At 37.2% G+C, this 23,329-nt stretch overlaps 1 protein-coding gene across 1 annotated transcript in view; it reads left to right on the forward strand.

Moving 5' to 3' along the window:
* Positions 1–19,785, forward strand: part of LOC107733323 (E3 ubiquitin-protein ligase pellino homolog 2) — a 51,322-nt gene extending 31,537 nt beyond the window's left edge. The window contains exons 3-6 of the mRNA XM_016544897.1: positions 11,222–11,323; positions 12,417–12,614; positions 12,894–13,082; positions 16,948–19,785. Coding sequence (XP_016400383.1) covers positions 11,222–11,323; positions 12,417–12,614; positions 12,894–13,082; positions 16,948–17,538 — 1,080 coding nt within the window. The 3' untranslated portion in view covers positions 17,539–19,785. The remainder of the gene's footprint in view (positions 1–11,221; positions 11,324–12,416; positions 12,615–12,893; positions 13,083–16,947) is intronic.
* The last annotated feature ends 3,544 nt before the right edge of the window (positions 19,786–23,329 follow it).

Below are 23,329 nucleotides of genomic sequence, written 5' to 3' on the forward strand. Positions count from 1 at the left end.
AATGGTTCCATTAAATTTTAATAATCAAAAGCATCTTCAATTAATTGATTTTATTTTTTTAAGTTTCTTTTTTTTCAGAAATACTGCATTTACATTTTTCTCCTAAATAGATTCTGGTAAATAACATTTCTGGTAAATACTCCTTTAAAAAGGGTTTTTTGATTTATAATTTTATTATTAGTATACTAGAACACGTGGATATGTTGTCATTCTTACACTATAATACAGAACTTTGATTTCAGTGATTTGGACTATGAGATGGACACTTGCTGCTTACACTTTATGTTTGCACTTTACTTTTGCTTTAAAAAAAGGATTTCATAGAAATTTGGATTTCGTTTGGTTTAATAAAATATAGTTTAATAAAATATTCTTAAGTAAAATTGTTGATTTTTTATGTGGGAAATTAATCATTTAGATTAATCGATTAATCGCTAAATTAGTCAATAGATTAATCGAAATAAATATAGTCGTTAGTGGCAGCCCTAAACCTATATGAACTTTTACAATGTCCCTCATACTGCAAATAACGGTATAAGATGGCAAATCTATGTAACTCTCAGTTGACTGAAAGCATAGAAAAACAGACAATCACAGTTCGAAACTTAACTGTCGTGCATTGTGGATGCAATTTGGGAGTTGTAATTTTTTTGGTCAGTTGTATTAACTATTTGTGCGCTTTAATTTGGTCCCTCAGACCAGTATGCCTAAATGTATTTCAGTCACACACTGTAATTTTCAGTTGCAAATGTGACTGAAATGGTCACACTATAGAGCTGTGTTTAGTTATTTTTAAATGTAGGCTTGTTTTGTTTTGATATATTTGTGATATGTTTGTTTTACACAAAAACACAGGCTCCATAATTAAAGTCCCATGAACGCAAGGAATGTTTTCTTCTCGCCATGAAACTAGCTGGCATGCTGTATTTTTGGGGAGGTTTTGTTACTGTTGGCTGCTTATTATCCATCCGCAGTGCCTCGTCAGAGCTGAAAATAGCCCAGCGCACAGTCATATGTGAATCACGCTGCTCTTTGGGGTCACGGTGCTCTGAGGTGGAAGGCCTTCCATGGCTCCAGGCATCGGTCTGAAAGGGTTAACTAAAAAACGACCAGTTCTCCAGCAGTGACACAAGTGCAGCTGCATCATTGTAATGTTAAAGTTGAACAAAGAACAAGCTCTGTGATTTCTCACGGTGCGTCTGCGAACTCCTTTAGATAATGGTTCATAAAATGTCACTAAACTATTCCAAGAACAATATGTGATTGTTCATGGATGTCTTAGAGGTTTTTGCAGAGGTTAGAGTTGTTGCCATTTGCATTGAAGGCTGTCCAGTGCTGATGGAGGGTACAGTTGAATTGGATCCTGTGGCTTGAGGTTGGTGGCCGCAGCATCTCATCTTATTGTGTGTTTACAACAAATGCGAGGCCCAAGCTGCACTGAAAAAAAAAAAGTACTTTGAATTTACTTAATCTTAATGTGTACATCGGTCCCACATGATCAGAATGTGTTCAACTGACATAATTGTCCTCTTTTTCTCAATGACTTATTGCTTACCAAACCAAAATATTTCATTCACGTAAAGGCCGGGACACACCAAGCCGACTTCAAAGAACTAGCGGCGACGAAAGCCGACGGTGTTGTCGCCTCACGTCGGCAGCGTCGGACCAAAAAGCTGCGCTCGAACACACCGCACAGACTACAGCCGAAGGCAAACTAACACGTGCGTTCTGCGCATGCGTGAGAGGAATTAACTGTCTATATCAGCAGCTATCAATAGTATATATTCGTCATTCAAAAGGAGAAACAGAAACAAAGATATACGAGATAAATGCAGATATACGAAACGTAAACAAAGCAGCGCTTATACGAGATAAACGCAGATATACGAAATGTAAACAAAGCAGCGCTTGCTTACCATTTTGAATATCAGTAACGTTGATAACTTTAATCATTTTAAGCGGCTCATGTTATGAAAACATTTGCGTATTAGAATGATTGGGAAAGATCACGTAACATTTAAACAGCCTTCTGTCTGTACCGCCTTCATTTACGTGCTTGTTTTCGTCACTTTCGCTTTAATTCTCGGGCACTGACTCGTTCGCTAAACTGAACATCCAATAAGAGCTCTCAATCGCGCCGACGGCCCCGACGCAAACTGCCGCCGACGGGAGCCCAACGAGAGCTGACGAGTGGAACACTTCTAACAAACAAACTAGCCCGACCGTCGCTCGCCGTCAGCTCGACGTTGGCCAACAGCCGACCGTCGGCTTGGTGTGTCCCGGTCTTTAGACTACTTAAAATAATCATGTTGATTCAAGATATTATTTGTCATTACTGATTCATTACACAAATGCATTGTGTACTGTTAAAGTGATTTCATTGCGTCAAGGGTACCAACTTGATTTCTTAATACTAATATTAATCAAAGGTATTATGCAACTCTAAAGCAATTTCATTATGTCTCTGGTACCAGAGTTGTGTAAACCTAACTTGCTTTATTAAATTCTACATGTACTGTAGACAAAATCTAAATTCTAAAAATGCATACTGGCATTGACAAAGGCAAAAAGCAAGAGTTAGTATTTAAATTTTGTTGTATTGAGTTGTCAAACTTTACAAATGGAGGACTGAGCACAGTTGCCATTAATTGATTACACAGAAGAATAAAAAAAAAAAAACACTTTAAATTTTGCATCAGCAGCATATTCAAACTCAAATACATAATGTAAGAACAGCAAGACATTTATAAACCTACTATTAACTGTTGTCAGTGTCGATTAAGAGCAGCAAAGACATTTTGTAAAAATATTAACTGTCACAGTAGACTTAAGTGCATATACAAAATAGTAAACTATTAGAACAAAGTGCATTCTGAAGAAAAAAACAAAACACTTAAGTAATCCAAACACGGCACAAAGTGAATAAGTTAAAATAGAGCAAGAGCTTGTTACAGTTCACTGCCAAGGTTAACCATGCATCTTAAAGGGATAGTTCACCCAGAAATTAAAATTCTGTCATTAATTACTCACCCTTCATGCTGGTCTAGTTGGAGTTACAGATGATGTAATCGGCTCGCGGCTACAGCTCTCTCTCGTAGCAGAAGCGTTTTGTGTAGTCGAGTCTGACTGGTTGTTAATAATCGGTTCAAAAACAAGTTGAAACCGAAGACATTGCCGCTAACAGAAAGACTATATTGTGAATTAAGTATTTAATATTATATTTATATTTATTTTCAATATATTATAAATATTTTATCCGTGAAGAAATATCCTTGTGAGAGCCGGGTGCAGGAGCACCGCCTTTCACCGTCTCTATGCTGCCTGCAGCGAAATCGCCCGCGTTTTGCCTCTCTCTAAATATATCTCATTAAAAATGAGCTAGAAAAAAAATTAGCCAACGTTATACATTCGTGAATGGCGCGTCCCGTGTGGAAGGGCAATTCACACTGTCAGCAAAGTTTCAATGTACAGACGAACTGTAGAAAATAAACACAACATTTACTTTTATGAAAAATGTTAACTTGACCTCCTTTTAAAAAGGCCTACTGACTGTTGGCCACCGGTTGTTGACGCTTAATGATAATCTAGCAGAGTGTTTAAAGTGTTGGTAATTGACCATTGTAATTGTTATACACTACGAAAACTGTTATCTAGTGGATATATCGCCTATTTGAAAACCAATATAAAACAATTTGCTGAACTTTAAAGTGTTGGTAATTGACCATTGTAATTGTTATACACTACGAAAACTGTTATCTAGTGGAAATATCGCCTATTTGAAAACCAATATAAAACAATTTGCTGAACTTTTCAGTAAATCGTTGTTCGTCTGAGATGATGCGACTGCTGGCTCAGCTGCTGAATCTTCCACAGTTTTTGGCTCGATTCAATTTCTCCTTTTACGGCAGTTTGTCATCCCTCTCAGTGATGCAATACCGCCACCATCTGCGCCGGAGTGCCCCGGTTGTGTCAAAACTCAATTAGATTGATTTCAATTTTAGATTCAATCAACGTGAGAAATGTGTACATACAACACTCAATATGAACAATTGAAATCTACTTGATTAAAGCATGTTCACAACAGAAACATAAATTAATTGTGTTGTACATGTTTCATTTTTGTAATTTCAAAGACCTGCTATGTTAATTTTTTTAGTGTGCTCCACCGTCTCACAGATGCAGCTGCTTCATACACCATGTTGCTCAACGGGTGCGGCTCCACTAGGTCTATTGTTTGGGGGCTTTTCTGTAGCTTTTGTGGCCCACTGTAAAACAGGGGTGGGATGTGGGGGATGGATAGATGGACCCCCTGTTGTGATCTGGCAGTGAGCGTGGAGAGTTTCACCCTCAAGCCTCTTTGTTCCACTTTACTATGGACACAAATGCGCCACCAACAATAACGTCCCAAATTTTCAACTGGAAGCTGGTCATACGCAAACTGTGTGTCTCGTCACAACATAATCAATATAGCTTTGGACTATATCTTGGTGGGATAGATAAAAATGCAGTACAGTGATATGCTGTAAAATCTAGTTAAAAATTATCTATATATGTGCAGTATAGTATTGGCTATTATCAAATTCATGTATGTTTCTGTAATGGTTAATACAGACTAGTATGTGTAAGCTCTTTAGTTACAGTAGTGTTTCTAATGCTAAAATATAATTATTGTTGGGACTTAATGGATTCAAAGATAGATGGCACACAAGTTTCATCAAAAGCAAGTCTTTGGGAACGACTAGGAAGTATTGGAAAGTCAATAACAACAGAGACTGTGGAAAAGTACATATAAACAATGCCAGCAAGAATGCAAGCTGTTATAAAGGCCAAAGGAGGCCATACAAAATAAAAATATTGGTTATTATGTGTGAATAAAGACTATTTAGGCTAGTTGTTTCAGTTTGTTATTTGCCTAATAAATGACAATAAAATTTTAAACAAAATTTTGACCGTTTCATAAAATATTTGACAGGTGGTCTAATAAATGTATATATTGAACACAAGGAAGAATATTTCTGCTTATAAAGAATAATCTTATTTATCAGAAATTTTTTTTTTTTTTGCTAAATCAAAAATCCATATGTGACCCTGGACCACAAAACCAGTCTTAAGTTTCATGGGTATGTTTGTAGCAATAGCCAAAAATACATTGTATGGGTCAAAATTATCGATTTTTCTTTATTGCCAAAAATCATTAGAATATTAAGTAAAGATCATGTTCCATGAAGATATTTTCTAAATTTCCTACCATAAATATATCAAAACTTTTTTTTGTTTATTAGTAATATGCATTGCTAAGAACTTCATTTGGACAACTTTAAAGGTGTTTTTTTTCAATATTTTGATTTTTTTTTGCACCCTCAGATTCCAGATTTTCAAATAGTTGTATCTCTGCCAAATATTGTCCTATCCTAACAAAGCTTATTTATTCAGCTTTCAGATGATGTATACATGTATACAGGTTTTGTGGTCCAGGATCACATGTTTTCAAATATTGTAAATTTTTCTCTATTGCATTCTGTCTTGATGCAGACTTGCAAGTCACCATTAAACTTCAAACAATACAGGGAGCAACAAACTGCTTGTGAAATGAAAATATGCACATGACTTGCAGTTTGTAAAATGTACAGAATATAGAGTATAACTTTAAAATGTAAGTTATGCACTGAAGAAAACATCTCTCAAGAGCATTTAATGGTGTAAGCAATCTGTCAGCACCTGATGTGGCAACCAGCTCATATTAAAGTCTACTTTATGAGCCTCTTTGAAGCATTTAAAAGCACTCCCATGCTGGGGGCAACTCGGGTCGTTCATTTGTTTGTTTTAATTATAATTATATATATATATATATATATATATAAACATTTTGAAACTTGTAAAAGGTTATGCTGGGACTTCCAATCATTTTTGATTGACTCAAACTGATTTGATCTATTTCACCCATTCATCCGTTAAAACATGGTTAGGAAGAAGTCTCAATTTGTGGAAATGATCATACTAATAAATCACAACATTTAAGCACATTTTTAGATGATTCCAATATTCATGTTCATGTACAAACATTAATTTGGATTTTGAGTACTTTGTATATATTGGCTAGCTCTATAACAGACTCATCCAGCATGACTGTTTAGTCTGGGTTATTACAGGACATATGTGGGGCGTGAAATTTTGGCTTTCCGTTTGCATATGTGAACTGTTTGTGACCTCCGGTGTTATTTAGAATGGTGTTATGTGCATGAGTCCTGTGCTTGTCATATGAATAGACACTGAATTTTAAATACCATAATGCATTGGGCTATGTTTTACAGATACAAACCACCTTCCTCTCTTGGCTGTGTTTTTCCATTGTTGCACACTAGTGTAGTAACCATGACCCAGTTTCCACTCCCTCTTGATAGAATATCTCTTGATAGAATATCACGTGATAAGAGATGTGGGTAATTTGGAAATCACAGATTAGAGGAGAGAAAGGGTGAATTGGGAAGCGAGAAATAAGCACACTGGGAAATTGACTGCATTTAAACACTGCAATGCTGTGGTTTGTCTCAAGCCACCAGTATAGTGTTCACACACAATGTGCTTTGTAGTGAAATCAATTCGTATTGCAATTCAGATCATGTATGCATATCTGTGACGGCTAATTTTATTACTTCATTAAGCAGAAATGATATAGAATAGTCCTCAAACTATACTTTTTGTTAGTCATGTGATGTTGCCTCTTGACTTGAATCATGCATGATTTATTTATAACAAGCTGCATATGACAGCTGTCTGAGTAATGAATGTTTGATGGGGTTTGTTTCACATAGACAGTAAAACGCTCAAATTGCATGTTTGTTACAGTGGCATTTTAGTTTTGGACAAACTTTATATATACATATACAAAGGTCAGAGTTATTAGTAGTGCTGCTTTCTAACCTTTTCAAACTTCCGGGTTTAGCAGAGTAAAGGGCATATAGTATCATGTGAGGCCATAGCAAATGTTATTGTTGCCATGGGTCACGGGGGCGGGGGGGGCGCCTGGGCCCGGGCCCGGGTTACTTTTGACGTCTGGTACAAATATGACAGGCTATAAGGCTCATATGTATTTTTCTAGCCTATGTATGCACGTTTAATCATTACAAGATTGCGATCTTGATTCAAACACACGCAATCTTATTCCTAAATGACGGTGATTCTGCTATGTCTATTAAACCTTTGAAATCACAGTCACATCGGAATATTTAAACCTACTTTTGCACAGCCGCTGATGCAGAGATAGCAGGGCTCATCATGTAAAGCTTTGTTTGAAACCGCTTCACAAACAGTCTGCTTACACCGTAGGCTACATTTCTGTCTTGCAAACATTAACGAAAGTATTGATAAAAGTTTAAAGTCCGGATGTAGACTCTGATGTTGCGGGAGCCGGGATCAAAATGGGTCTTTGAAAGTAATGATACGCTGCAAATAATGATTGTATGTGTTACATTATTCCAGTAGCTGGCGAACAGTGAGTGTTAAATGTATTTGATGTCTGAATCATTCATTCAAGAGATTCAAAACGAAACAAGTCTTCATTTATCTTCATAATAAATATTTTTAAATAGACTAATTTACTATAACATTAATAAAACATTTTGGCTAATATACCAACTAACTAATACCATTAGTAGGTAATATATTTATTTTATAGGTAATATTACTACTGTTACTACTGTTTAAATTAGTTCTGCAACCCAATCGCCCCAAACCCCCCCAGCGCATTAAGATATTTTTGATGCATTCCCAGAACTCTCTGACCCCTCCCATAGACAGCAAGGATCCTTACACCATCAAGGTTCAGAGACATAGCAAGGAGATCGTTAAAATAATTCATGTGACATCAGTGGTTCATGTATATTTATATATGTGATACTCATGTGATACTGGCGCTATAGGGTGACGTGGAGGAGACGAATTGTTGAATAAAGTCATTATTTTTGTTTTCTTTGTTTTCTTTAAGTATTCTCATAGCTTCTGTGCTTGTCATATGAATAGACACTGAATTTTAAACACCATAATGCATTGGGCTATGTTTTACAGATACAAACCACCTTCCTCTCTTGGCTGTGTTTTTCCATTGTTGCACACTAGTGTAGTAACCATGACCCAGTTTCCACTCCCTCTTGATAGAATATCTCTTGATAGAATATCACGTGATAAGAGATGTGGGTAATTTGGAAATCACAGATTAGAGGAGAGAAAGGGTGAATTGGGAAGCGAGAAATAAGCACACTGGGAAATTGACTGCATTTAAACACTGCAATGCTGTGGTTTGTCTCAAGCCACCAGTATAGTGTTCACACACAATGTGCTTTGTAGTGAAATCAATTCGTATTGCAATTCAGATCATGTATGCATATCTGTGACGGCTAATTTTATTACTTCATTAAGCAGAAATGATATAGAATAGTCCTCAAACTATACTTTTTGTTAGTCATGTGATGTTGCCTCTTGACTTGAATCATGCATGATTTATTTATAACAAGCTGCATATGACAGCTGTCTGAGTAATGAATGTTTGATGGGGTTTGTTTCACATAGACAGTAAAACGCTCAAATTGCATGTTTGTTACAGTGGCATTTTAGTTTTGGACAAACTTTATATATACATATACAAAGGTCAGAGTTATTAGTAGTGCTGCTTTCTAACCTTTTCAAACTTCCGGGTTTAGCAGAGTAAAGGGCATATAGTATCATGTGAGGCCATAGCAAATGTTATTGTTGCCATGGGTCACGGGGGCGGGGGGGGCGCCTGGGCCCGGGCCCGGGTTACTTTTGACGTCTGGTACAAATATGACAGGCTATAAGGCTCATATGTATTTTTCTAGCCTATGTATGCACGTTTAATCATTACAAGATTGCGATCTTGATTCAAACACACGCAATCTTATTCCTAAATGACGGTGATTCTGCTATGTCTATTAAACCTTTGAAATCACAGTCACATCGGAATATTTAAACCTACTTTTGCACAGCCGCTGATGCAGAGATAGCAGGGCTCATCATGTAAAGCTTTGTTTGAAACCGCTTCACAAACAGTCTGCTTACACCGTAGGCTACATTTCTGTCTTGCAAACATTAACGAAAGTATTGATAAAAGTTTAAAGTCCGGATGTAGACTCTGATGTTGCGGGAGCCGCGATCAAAATGGGTCTTTGAAAGTAATGATACGCTGCAAATAATGATTGTATGTGTTACATTATTCCAGTAGGTGGCGAACAGTGAGTGTTAAATGTATTTGATGTCTGAATCATTCATTCAAGAGATTCAAAACGAAACAAGTCTTCATTTATCTTCATAATAAATATTTTTAAATAGACTAATTTACTATAACATTAATAAAACATTTTGTCAGAAATGTAAATTACATATTTTGTTTGGTTTTCTGTTTTGTTTTCAGAATCGTTGGAAGAATCATAGCTTAAATATACATATGCTAATATACTGTATGTGGCAACTAACTAATACCATTAGTAGGTAATATATTTATTTTATAGGTAATATTACTACTGTTTCTAATATTAAAATTAGTTCTGCAACCCAATCGCCCCAAACCCCCCCAGCGCATTAAGATATTTTTGATGCATTCCCAGAACTCTCTGACCCCTCCCATAGACAGCAAGGATCCTTACACCATCAAGGTTCAGAGACATAGCAAGGAGATCGTTAAAATAATTCATGTGACATCAGTGGTTCATGTATATTTATATATGTGATACTCTCCAAAATGGCGCTATAGGGTGACGTGGAGGAGATTAATTGACAGAATTTTCATTTTTGGGTGAACTATCCCTTTAAAGCCCAATGTAAAGGGGTAAAACAACACAGCGAGTTCTTGCCAAGACTGCTAAACGGTTGTCAAAATTAGTATTTCTCATGCAATATTAAGTCTACTTTAATGATTAATTGAGCAAACAACTTTATAGCTAATAAGTAATGGATCCCTCAGCTTACTTGGTATGAGCCAAAAATAATGCATGTTTTATTTTTTCTGCACATTTTTCTTTTAACAGACAAAATGAAAGGTGCAAGCAAATCTTATAGATGTAGCAACTAGGGATGTCACGAGAACTGATCGGTATAAACATTTTAAAATCCTGCCGGTACTTTTCCTCAGTAGCATAAGTACCGATGGAACTGAGGGTAGCGACTAGCGAGGCTGCAGTTCTTCCGGAACTGACGGAGGGGCAGGCAGAGCATACACCTGGAAGTGTTTCAGTCAGTCCTCAACAGTGTTGGGAGTAACGCATTACAAAAGTAATAATATTACAGTAGTATATTACTTTTTGCTGTAACGCAGTAATATAACGCATTACTAATCAAATTTGGGTAATATTATTACTCTACTTTTCCTCAGTAGCGTAAGTACCGATGGAACTGAGGGTAGCGACTAGCGAGGCTGCAGTTCTTCCGGAACTGACGGAGGGGCAGGCAGAGCATACGCCTGGAAGTGTTTCAGTCAGTCCTCAAAGGGTTAAGAAGAAGAAAAAACGCCTAAAAACCACACAGAAGAACTACTCATGGAAGACAGCGACTATATATGAATATGATTGTGTGAGATTTAAATGAGAGCACGCAGCTCTGAAAGCACGAGTGCTGCGCATGATCACACACGCATACATAAAGTTATTGACTGTTTGACAGCTTACCGCTTGTTAATTCGTTGTGTATCTGTCCGCGGATTATCCTTATCAACATTATTGGCTAATATTACTGGTTTAGATTGGTTTTGTTAATGGTTTTAAAAAATATTTTCGGCCTGCCAGTATGTCAGTGAATTTAAACTAGGCCTAATGCTTGCATTCAGAGTATAGGTAGGTGTGTGTGTGTGCGTGAGTGCTTGTGTGTGTTATTTGAGGGCCAAGTGCCACTAATGTTGTGTTTTTGTAAGTTTAAATAAAAGAGTTAATGTTTAAGTATTATTGCTTTTTTTTTTTTTTCCTGTGGGATCGACTACTAGATGTTTGGTATCGTGACATCCCTAGTAGCAACTTGGCAACAAGCATAAAAATTGCACTAAAAGCTTTAGGAACTACATATCAATGCCCTGGAATTGTGGCAGCGTGTTTTTCACAGGAAAACATCATTAATGTTTTCAGAAAGTGTACAAATCTAGTAATGCATTTAAAAAACGTTCTCTGTGTGCCACTGTAGCAGGAAAGCCTCTCTGACAGATGCATCTGTTGTGTTGTGACAGGCGGTGAACTGTAAGGGCCAGCACAGCATCTCCTACACGCTGTCCAGAAACCAGACGGTGGTGGTGGAGTACAGCCATGACAAAGACACAGACATGTTCCAGGTACTGTTTCACAAAAACAAAAAAGACTTTGAAATCTCTTCTCCTCTTGTATCCACAGTTAAGCATAATTCAGTTTCTGCCTGTTGCCTTTCTCTATACTTTGAGGTCTGATTTCCACCAGGGCTGATCAAGATCTGTGATATGGGACAGGTTTATTAACTCCCCCAGTCACGTGCTCAGATACAGTGTTGCGTATGTGTTTTTTTTTGGACTACGCATGAGGGAAAGAGTCATACGGATTGAAGCAAATGGGAAGGAAAGCAAAAACAGGAACCAGCAGCAACCCACAGGGACAAAACAGAAACTGTCTCTATAAAAAGGAAATAAAGTGGAGACCGTTGCATCTTTATTTCAGAACAAGTATTTATAAACAGGATTTAGTGCAGTGAGCACCTCTCTATTCTTGGGAATTTCCACCCCACTTTTAAAACTAAATTAGGCTCTTCAAACAAGTCCCGGCACATGCATGACTGTTTTTCATCCTGTTTACTACTGATACCAAATAGTGTAGAAACAGTAGTGATCGCTTGGCTCAAAACCATACAAAAGATTTTACTGATAAAAAGCTGCTTTAAACGCAAAGGATGCTCACACCAAATGTTGATTTATTTTAGTTAATAGAAGTTACTTGATGAAGAAAATCTATTTATGACATTATTTTTGACAGCATTCTCATTTCACAGCATTTTTACATAAGTGCCTAAAACTTTGAACAGTACTGTAGCTTTGCAGGTAGGTTTCTTGAAACATCTTGAAGATGCATGTGCAAACAAAAATCTCACTGGATTATTACAATTAATGGCAAAATGAATGTTTGGAAATGTAAACTGATATTTCCTACTGACACACTACAGCAAAAGATAGAAATAACTGACTTAAAACCATTTTTTAGCTGGTGAGAATACTAGCGTTCTAATAATTTTGGCCACCACTGTAACTTTATAGTAATATAATATAAATCTTTATATAAGAATATTTGTTTTCTCCTAACATTGTTCTTACTGTCATGACCTGGAATATAACTTATTAGATAGTTGCTGGAAAGTTGTAAGAGATGGCTGAGAAACTTTAACTTTTTTCTTTTGTATGTTAGATTGGACGATCAACGGAGGGCCCTATTGACTTCGTGGTGACTGACACCGTGTCAGGCGGAGGGGAGAGTGAAGACACACCCATCACTCAAAGCACCATCTCCCGCTTTGCTTGCCGGGTGGTGTGTGAACGTAACCCGCCCTACACAGCATGTATCTACGCTGCAGGCTTCGATTCTTCAAAGAATATATTTCTCGGAGTAAGTGCGTTTTCTTGCCTGGTCTTGAAATGGAATTGTCTATGGGATGCATTTCTCATCAGAGTTACAAGAAACTCTATTAAGCTTTCATTTATATATACTTGTGTATGTGGTGTCTGGGGAAGTATCCACTTCTGCTGATTCAGTGGAACTGATCTAAACTTACCTGGTAAATATAGGTGTGTCCGGCTAACTGGAATGAGTCACCCCATGTGTAACTAAAAAGAGAATGCAGCGCATTCATTTTTGTTTATGTATAGTAATTAAGTCTCTCTGTAGGAGAAAGCAGCCAAATGGAAGAATCCAGATGGTCACATGGACGGGCTGACAACCAATGGTGTGCTAGTCATGCACCCGCGGGGCGGGTTCACAGAGGAGTCCAAGCCTGGTGTGTGGAGGGAGATATCAGTGTGTGGAGATGTTTACACACTGAGAGAAACACGGTCCGCTCAAACTCGAGGCAAACTGGTTAGTACGTCAGCTGCATCTGCTCAGTTTAGTTCACGGTGTAGTCAATCATCAATTCACGCACAATTCCTTTTACAAGTTGTGATATACAATCAAGCTCAAATTGCAGAAACCATATAGACTTAATTATCTGAACTGCAGATCAGAATTAGGGGTTCAGTCCAGGGTCAGGAGGTTTCTTGAATCTCGTTGAGGTTCCAGACTATATAGATGGAACGTTACTAGTGTAGCAGTGAAGATTCTGGGATAGCAAGGTGTACTGGTTCAAATCATGGGATGACTGTTGAACTGAAGATTAAAGAGGACCCTACCATGCCCTGACTAGGACACTCTACTCTCACTGATGTACTCTAGATCAAGTTGTTTACTTTTAAGTACCTATGTATATTATGTCTTGTTTGTTTCTCTGTGTTCAGTTTGCAAATTCAGTTACATTTGCCTGCTATGGACCTTTTTCACATTTCAGGGTTTCTTAGCAGTGGAAGTCGTCATAGTTGGGTAAACGTCTATAGCGGTGAATGGGAGACTACATCAAAGGCTGCGTTTACACTTGGCATTAACATGCGACCTGTATCCGGATGTTGTCCACATACATATTGAAAAGACAAGTGTAAACGCGCTTCTGATCGGAATGTTATCCGATCAGCGTGTCCTGGTCCAGAGGTAGTAGAAGACGCATTGTGATCAGATCTCGGTGTAATGTAAACGCAATCCAGCCATCGCGTCTGCATTCGCAGGTCGACATCACGCAAAACGCCACCCCCTCTCTCCCGATCTGTCGGAAGAACAGAGTGCTAGTGAGACTCGTACATTTATTTTGATTTGTAAAATGTCCCCACCACTTGTGATTTGTAAAATGTCCCCACAAAAGAAAACCCACCACTTCAGGTTGACTTTGCACTGCAGACTTATTTAAATATTGCGCAGGAAATACAGATCCGATCGGTTATCCAGATCGAGAAGTCAGCTGATGTTGCCAAGTGTAAACGCGCCGTGTCCTGATTGACTGATGATCCGATCTGCTTGATCAGATCACGGTGATCGCATGGTAATGCCAAGTGTAAACGCAACTATATTGAAAATAAACACTAAAACACTATACTGAAAATAAACAACTAAACTCAAAATAACAACTATATTGTTAACATTATATAACTAGTGTTTTCACGACTTTCAAAAAGATGAAAAAAACAACAACAACAACAAAAAAACGGAGTCTGATAACGGCAGTCAGGAGAAAAAACAATGTCAAATTCACCTTAACTCCCATAGACCCTGTATTAGAAACACCCTCACAGCAGTGTAAACCTAGTTTTTTGTCATTTAATGCAAAGGTAATGTATTATCTTATAAATGTGCATGCATTTAAAAAATGAAAATATAAAAAACTTTGCAGGATTTGCGATGCTGATGATTCAATGTGCTGTCACAGTCTGTGAAAAGGGTTCATATTTAATTTTGGTAACACTTTACTTAAATCCTTTATGTATTATAGTAGTTATAATAGTAGTTTTAATGCATTATGCACCTTATTATGCATTGTTCAATCCCATTAATAATTGTAACCAGTTAATACATTATAACACTTATAAATTCATTGTTACACTATGCATTTTAAATTTGGTAAGTATTTATATTACCACAAGATATAATGTATTACAAGGCACATTATGAATAATTTTAATGCATCATACCCTTTAATAACCCTTTGTAATGCATTATACATAAAAGCTTCAAGTAAAGTGGTACTTTATTTTTTGGGGGGAAATTTATTTCTTTGCTTTGCTTTCTTTTTAGCTGTCAAACATTTCACACTTAAAAAAAAAAAGTTACTTAGTTTACATACTTGGCCCTACAGTATTTTTGAGTCTTTGAACCTCTAGCTCCTCCTGGAGGACAAATGTGGTTCTGCATGCATTGTTACCATACCATCAATTTCAATACCACAACAGCTGTTTTGCTAATAAACACACTGCTAAAAGTATATGTTAAAAATATTAACATATTTAACCAATATCCTTGAGGTTTAATGTATTTCTCATTTAAACAAAAGTTTACAGTATCAGAAACTGAAAAACAATATCCATTCATTCGTCAAACAGCTTGTCCTCTGTATGATTGCAGAGCTGGTGCTATGGGCAATTTAGTGTCTCCAGTTCACCTCTGCATGTTATGAGGATTGTGGGGTAAACTGGACCCAGATGAAACCTACGCAGACACGGGGAGAACATGCAATCACAGATAGTGCTTTTCCACTGACAGGGTTCTCAAGTCATTCTGTGCATTTTCGCTGCATGAAAGGGGGCCGGAAAGATTGATTTAACTTTCTGGTGGAGAATTGCTGACACTGTCTATGGCGGGCTCATTGAGAAATGTTGCAACGTTGCACTAAATTGCTCTGCTTGTTTAAGTGTATAAAACTGCACGAGAGAGAGACAAACTGCTGATTCACTCACTCTCTTGCACATTAAGTTTCAGTATCTTTCCAGCAGAAACAGAAGACAGTACTGGCAGTTTATGACAACTGCCGATATACTAGAATCACTCCCAGTACCGTGAAAAGCAAACCGTAAGTGCTGCATGAGAGGCCTCCTGGCTCTGGCAGGACTCAAACTGGGGATCTTCTTACTGTGACAGTGTTACCTACCGTGCATCATAACAATAGTAAAACTACTTTCATTTGCATTGAAGCACAAAAAACACACCCAAACAGTGACCTATACAGATGCATTTATCTACACTTTATCAGTGTACAGTTATGATTGTTGTAAACCATAATGCAATTTGTCAGTGACTAGTTATTCAGACGCTATTGGCTACATGCTGCTAACAATTAAGGCAGACTATTACAGCCCATAGGCTAATCTATAAACTGTGTAAATAAGACTTCCTGGCCAGCTTAGTGGAAAAATAATCTTAAAATGTCTTTCTGCCCTTCAGGTATTGTTGTAAGGCAAACTGGGTTCAAAGGTCAGGACAGACGTGAGAGCAAGACTTTGTTTATCAGGCCTGTAATGGGAGCAGTTAACCAGTCAGACTTTACTGGAAAGCCGTTGAATTTAAAGGGATAGTTCTTCCAATAATAAGAATTTACTCAACCTCAAGCCATCCTAGGTGTATATGACTTTCTTCTTTCAGACAAAAACAATCTAAATTATATAAAAAAAAATGTTGATTCTTCAAAGCTTTATAAAGGGGAGGAGGGGAGGGGAAGTGGGGTGTTGGGGTCGAGATTTTGAAGTCCAAAAAAGTGCTCCACACGGCTCTGGGGGGAGGGGGGGTTAATAAAGGCCTTCTGATGCGAATCGATGCGTTTGTGTAAGAAAAATATCCATATTTAAAACTTTCTAAACCGTAATCTCTGGATTCCACTCTTATATCAAAATCCTTTACAACTCCTCGTTTTGTACTTCTAATTCATGACCGGTGTTTTGTTTTGCTCTCTCCTCATGCATTTCTGCGTTCGTCACTTCTCACCAGAGCTTACGCTACGCCTACGTCATCCGCTGGAGCGCTACTCTCTCGTGAACGTGTGTACAACAATTTGCAGAAGCTAGAAACGACCGTTTATAAAGTTTTCAAATATGGATATTTATCATCTACAAACACATCGTTTCACTTTAGAAGGCCTTTATTAACCCCCCGGAGCCGTGTGGAACACTTATGATGGACGGATGCACTTTTTTGGGCTTCAAAATCTTGACCATCATTCATTGCCACAAACCTGGACTGGCCATTTGTCCAAGGTGTTTTGCCGCCTTAAGGCCTCCAGTTTTCCCGCAACCCAACATGGGACATATGTTTCGGAAAATGGATGTACGAAACACCTGTAATGAATGCACTGCATTGTTTGTTTTATGCTCAGGTGGAGAGTGAGAGTAACGTACTCCAGGATGGCTCTCTGGTTGACCTGTGCGGAGCCACGTTACTCTGGCGCACAGCCGATGGCCTTTTCCACACCCCCACTCAGAAGCACCTAGAGGCTTTGCGCCAGGAGCTCAACGCAGCCCGGCCTCAGTGCCCTGTGGGACTCAACACCCTGGCCTTTCCCAGCATGCAACGCTGCAGCCGTGCCCTGACCAGTGTCCCCACCCAGGAGGAGAAGCAGCCCTGGGTCTATCTTGCTTGTGGCCACGTTCACGGCTACCACGACTGGGGCCACCGTTCTGAACGAGACGCCAATGCTCAAAGAGAGTGTCCCATGTGCAGAACCGTGGGCCCCTACGTGCCACTCTGGCTCGGATGCGAACCAGCCTTTTACGTAGATACTGGCGCACCAACGCACGCCTTTGTACCTTGCGGCCACGTGTGCTCTGAAAAGTCAGCCCGCTATTGGGCGGAGATTCCTTTACCACACGGCACCCACGCTTTCCATGCCGCCTGCCCCTTCTGCTCTACCCAACTCAATCTGGCGCAAAAGTGGGCAAAGCTCATCTTTCAGGAGCCTGTAGACTGAGAGTGTAGAGGAGGCGGACAGTGGATTATTGCGTAATTGAAGCGGAATCCAGTATGCTGAAGGACAATTCGTAGAAGGTGTGACCGCAAGCTGTGAAACTGCCCTTGAAATGCTTATGCTGGAGAGCAGGTTCTTGCTCACGAACGTGGTGATAGTTGGTAAATGACAGGTGTTCATCATGATTTCCTTAGTTATTTCGTCTACCGGCCTACAAGATGTCAATTCACACCAGCATTACCACATCACTCAGGAGATTTAATTCATTTCTATACCTGGCTTTAGACCCGAGGTGCTTTGTTTGGTTCTTTCTTGGTGATCAACCTTCCTGTGGAGTTTTGTTGCTTTAATTATCCTTCCGGTGCATTCCAAAGAACTTTACTGAACTTTAGATTTGGAACTATACTGTGCAGGATGGTCGGAGCCCCAGGACCAGGACTGAACATCCATTATTTTAAGTAGTTCAATGTGTGGGAACTCCCAAAGGTCAGGATCCCATATCCCAAACTCCACTGTAGGCTTCTACAAGGATCCACTTGTTGGAGCAGTGATTTGGGAACTGCAATACTAAAATGGTTGTTTCCAAAGATGAAAAAAATGGTGATTCTGTTTCTGCTTTACATGAAGTGCTACCAACATAACACTCCTAAAGGAATACTAATCAGCCACAGTGGAAGCTTTTGGATCGTGCATTATGGAATTAAAGTGATTTGTCATTTTAGCCTAGTCCTCTGTTCACCAATGATCTCAAGTATTTGGAAACCAACACATTTAGTTTTTCTTTTTGTCTCAAAGGTTAAGGATTTTAAGCTTTGACGTAAAGGTATTTTTATTCATACCGGGGTAACTGGTAACAAGATTAACAAAGGATGTTGCCAAATATTTCTAGAACTGGCTATAGAGTTAGTAACTTAAATAATTCCTGGAGTTATTTTTTCCACTTCTTAAACTGTGTCCCAGATATTTTAGTACTGCATATTGCTTGCCACTTGTTCATTTTTCCACATGTTGATATTGGTATACAATCAAAGTAGATGTGAAAATAGTTGACTATTCTGCAGTCGGCATCTAGACTTCTCCTAAATGTGGAAAATGAGATTGAAAACAATGATGGTGGAGGTTTATGGCGTAAAGGAGCTATGAAGTAGTGATCGCTTTGGTCAAAATTCTTCCTGTTTCAACTGTTTTATAAGCTTATGAGATTAAAATGACTTTTATTCCACTATTTTCCTAAAAATTATACAGAGATGGTTTCTTATGCCTAAAGACATTTTTACGGGGATGTGAAGAAGATATTTTAGGCATACTGAAGGGGTATTTTTTTTAAACGCTTGCATTTACAGAGGCTTTTTACTCACTGAAAAGTATTTTACTACACAATAGCCCATGTACAGTTTGTTTTAAAACAGATACTAATATATTTATTCAAATATGTACTTTACTGTGTGGTAGGTGTCTGTATGAATGTATCAGGCTGAACAGCAACATCTGGTCACCACTCATTTATAAGTGCATGCTGCGTCTGGATACTTAACCTGTGAACACTCAGTAGTCATATTTCTTTAACTGATGCTCAAGCCTTTGATTCTTTATCTGGTTATGCTTGTGTTTGCAGAATAACCCAATGTTCCTCCCGCACTCCATGTTAAATTCAGACCTAATATGAAATGTTAAAGGAACACTGTAAAACGAAATCACGTTGGATTTTATTTGTTAATTAATGAAATATTCTGTTCTCTCCTTAACACCTTGTGTGATTATACAGACATTCAGAGGGATGTTCCGTAGTGTTTTCTTGAAACATAACATATCATTGTGAAATGTTCACACCAAAAGCAAAATGAACTCTGGATGGGGAGTATATTTACTTAAGCAAAGCTACTGTTCATTAACAATGATGCTGATGATGTGAGGCTCTTCCACGTGGTGTTAACTAAAATAACGCAAATTTTTTTATTTTTTTAAAGCACCAAAAAGGATTTTGTGAAAAAGCTACTTTGTATTTTGTCATGTTGAATTCCAGGGAGCACAATTCATGTGTAAACTATTGTATATTTCAGTTGTGCAAAATTAGGCACAATAAACATTACACTACAGAGCGTTAGTGTTTTAATTGCAGCTTTGCAACACCAAGACAACAGTGTCAAAAGAATAAGCTTTTCACAACAAGTAGATAGTTTAACACTTGAACCTTATGAAAGATCAACCTCCACAAGAAACAACATTGACGTAATGCTATACATACACTCATCTATTAGCCATTTTCTTTCTTTTTTTCCCTGCATCTGTCAAAAAAAGTATCTTGGCCATTAAATTGTAATAATAATTAAAACACAAATGCCCATTTTGTGCTCCATGGTATGCTTGGGGGAAAAAAAATGTGTGTAAATAAAGGATATTTCACTCTCATTACACTCAAAAGATTTAGTTTAGTGATGTCTTCTAGATATTTATGTACTGGATCATGCATAATACATCTGTTACTTTTATTATTTCTGAGTTATGTGTTTACATTTTCTCTTAATGTCCATTCAAAGCGGAATTGTTTTTCATGTTTCAAGCATGAATAACCAAACTAACTCCTTTTTGTTCCACTGGAAAAAAAAAAAAAGTCTTGTGGGTTTGGAGCAACATGAAGGTGAGTGGATGTTGACGATTCTCATTTTTGAATGAACTAGGTGGTCACACCAGACATGTATTTTTTTCTTGTGTGAAATACAGTACATCACTTCTCTGCAATATTGTAAAAAAAAAAAAAAAAAAAAAACATTCATGCACTTTGATGCATTAACCAATTTGAGCAGCATGCCATTCAAAATTTTAAACAAAGATAAAACAATTTAGATTCAGTAGCTGTTTAAGATCATCTTTTTATTGTGCAGAATACTGTTGACAATGGAAAATATCTAGCAAAATAAATTCAGTGTTTTTGGCTTGTTTACCAATAAAAAATATCTAAATTTATTTTTCTACTATAAAGAACCTTTTGTGCATCTAAAAAGTTCAATGGATGTTTAAGGTTCGTAATGGACATATAGATGCAATAAAGAACCATTATCTTTCAGAGTGTATTAAGACTAAATTTATGATACTGTATGTTTTCTATTTTTTTTTTATTTTTATGTTTCTAACATAATAAATCTCAGTACATTTCAATACATTAAATTTATGCTTGAAACAAGAAAAAAAAAATTTAAAAACATAACCTGAATTTAATTTATTTAACTTAAAAATCTTGCGCAGGACAAAACTTCTGATTTAAAAAAAAAAAAAAAAAAAAATTCTTCTGAGTGGCTCTCACAGTCCACACATACTTGCTAATGTTAATTTCAGGCCTATAAAGAGTGTCTGTGTGCTTCCTCTTTCTTCAGTTGCTCTTGCGTTACATCGTCAAACCCATTATAAAGTTGAACGTTTAAAATTCAGTTCTCAACAAAATTATGAACTTTTTTTTTTTTTTGAAGATAACGCTCGAAAGATTGGCTAAATACAAAATTGCAAAATACAAAAATCCTCATGGAAGATCTGATGTTGTGAGAGATGAAAATAACGATTTGGTAAAGATTATTAAAATTAAGATTATTAAAGATGATTAGAAATGCTAACATCGTCCACGTCACTCATTCACATTTTTGTTTTGAAGTTACTGTATGTAGTAATTATTCACAGCCGCAAGAGGGTGCTGTAATCATATTTACTCAACTTGAAATATTGACACTAACCATCTTTTCATGAACTGCAGAAACATTCGTTTTTAGTACAATTTTCACATTTTTACCGCAAGTTATATTTGTTGTCAATTTTTCAATAATACATTTAATTAAGATATTTAAGAAGTTAAGCCATTCTGATTATAATAACCTGAATCTGTGTTTTAAAACATACTAAACTAAAAATAAAGTGCGTACTAATTTAAAATGCATAACACAAATTTAACACTAGAGATAAAAAAGTACCTAATTTAACGACATTTTTGCTTGCGCTTTAATATAATTTTTTTAGCTGTTAATTTTTTAAAGCATTTAAGCAATGGCTCGTCTGCAGCTGTGCATGCTTCCTGTTTAAAACTCACTGTGAATCCGAAAAATGACACTAAAATCACAGAGCGAAAGGGCTTCGAATAATGGCAACCGCATTATCCATCAAACAGTGTTGACATAATTCGTCCCTTTCATACGCGCTCTCTCTGCATATAAAAGGATTTCGATTTTGAGCATGCCATTTAGCTGCTTTGAAAGGGAAGATCAGTGGGATGCCATGACTGCTAATTAACATTTCCTCCTGTAGATGCTGGGGAGATGGGATGTGTCTCGGTCCCACTCAAGGTGACGGAAAGCTCGTTGGGAAATCTCTGCTTGGCTTGCCCCCCATTTAAGAGGGTTTATTAAAAATGACATAACGTCTGCATTTGTGATGAAGCTTACGGCTTGTCTTTTGTGGTTCCTGTGGAGCGTTATTTTGTATTCTCAAGTGTGATGTAAGATTAGATGCCTGAAAAGGCCACCTCACTACACAGAGGATGCCTGTCACAAATGGCGTAAATATGTGCACCTGTACTCTGTTCTCTCCTTATTTGAATTATGAAAATAAGATTAAGCCTTTTAATTGCTGCGGTTACCTTTCCTGTCTTTGCAGTGATAATGCAGTTCAGTAATAGTTTCTCCTATGAGATCTGTGCATCCACCAAAACTGCTCGAGACGTGGAAGGCTTAGCAAGGGCATATTGCATGATCGTGTTCGGAGAGAGAAAGAGAGAACGTCTTTTTATTTGCTGCCTGCTAGCTGTCTCCTGCAGGATGCCTGCCAGCTCAGACAGTCAACTGTTGAAGGATCAAAGCCGCAGAAAATCAAGACATGTCACCCCGATCAGCAGTGTCAAGATTGGGACATCAAACCAAAATATGGAGTGCCGAGTCCTTTAGAAAGGTGATTTCCATGCAGACAATATTAGGTTTCTTTATCAATCTTTTTGCACTTCATCTGAAAATTTATGATAATTACTGTGCAGTGAAGTGATCTTGTTCAAATTTGTTCATTTCTATTGTATGTTTACTGTATGTAACATGGATGTTGTAATGTTAGACTAATGCACCTTTATTGTTTTGAGAGATCTAATTGAGATTGAGAATGTGAAGCTTTTTTTGTCCTCTATTTGTTCAAAAAAAATTCAGTGACTTGAATGCACCTCTTCCACAACTGTCCTGATATCATAAAAAGTCCGAATAAAATTCTTGAAAAGAAAACAAACTAATATAATATTATAAAATATATAAAAAATCTTTAAAAAAGTTTATATTATAGTCTTCTAATCTTCTGTGTGGTATGACCAGCAAAGTCGTGGTCCAACCAATATTTAGAGAGAAAAAAGGAAATTATATCATAGAGAAGACCCCGCAAAGTCAAGAAGTCTCAGAAATATCAGACAATATGACCTTTTTATGATAAGGCCAGATTAGTTAAGGTTATAAAATGTCATGTGGTGCGACACACTGCGAAAAAATTAATTATTATTAAAAAAATACCTTGAAAAAAAATATTTAAAAATCTTTTTGAGGTGTGTGAACTCCAATGTATTAAAAGTGTAAATATAATTTTTTATTTGTACTTTTTTTATTGACTGGTTACACCACATGACATTTCATTGAAATTTAACTTTTGAAGACCATATGTGACCCTGGACCACAAAACCAGTCAAAAGTAGCATTTGTAAAAATAGCTAAAAATATATTGCATGGGTCAAAATTATTGATTTTTCTTTTATGTCAAAAAACCTTAGGAAATTAAGTAAAGATCA

Source organism: Sinocyclocheilus rhinocerous, unplaced genomic scaffold (genome assembly GCF_001515625.1).
Source record: "Sinocyclocheilus rhinocerous isolate Xijiao unplaced genomic scaffold, SAMN03320098_v1.1 scaffold3326, whole genome shotgun sequence".
NCBI classification, from domain to species: domain Eukaryota; kingdom Metazoa; phylum Chordata; class Actinopteri; order Cypriniformes; family Cyprinidae; genus Sinocyclocheilus; species Sinocyclocheilus rhinocerous.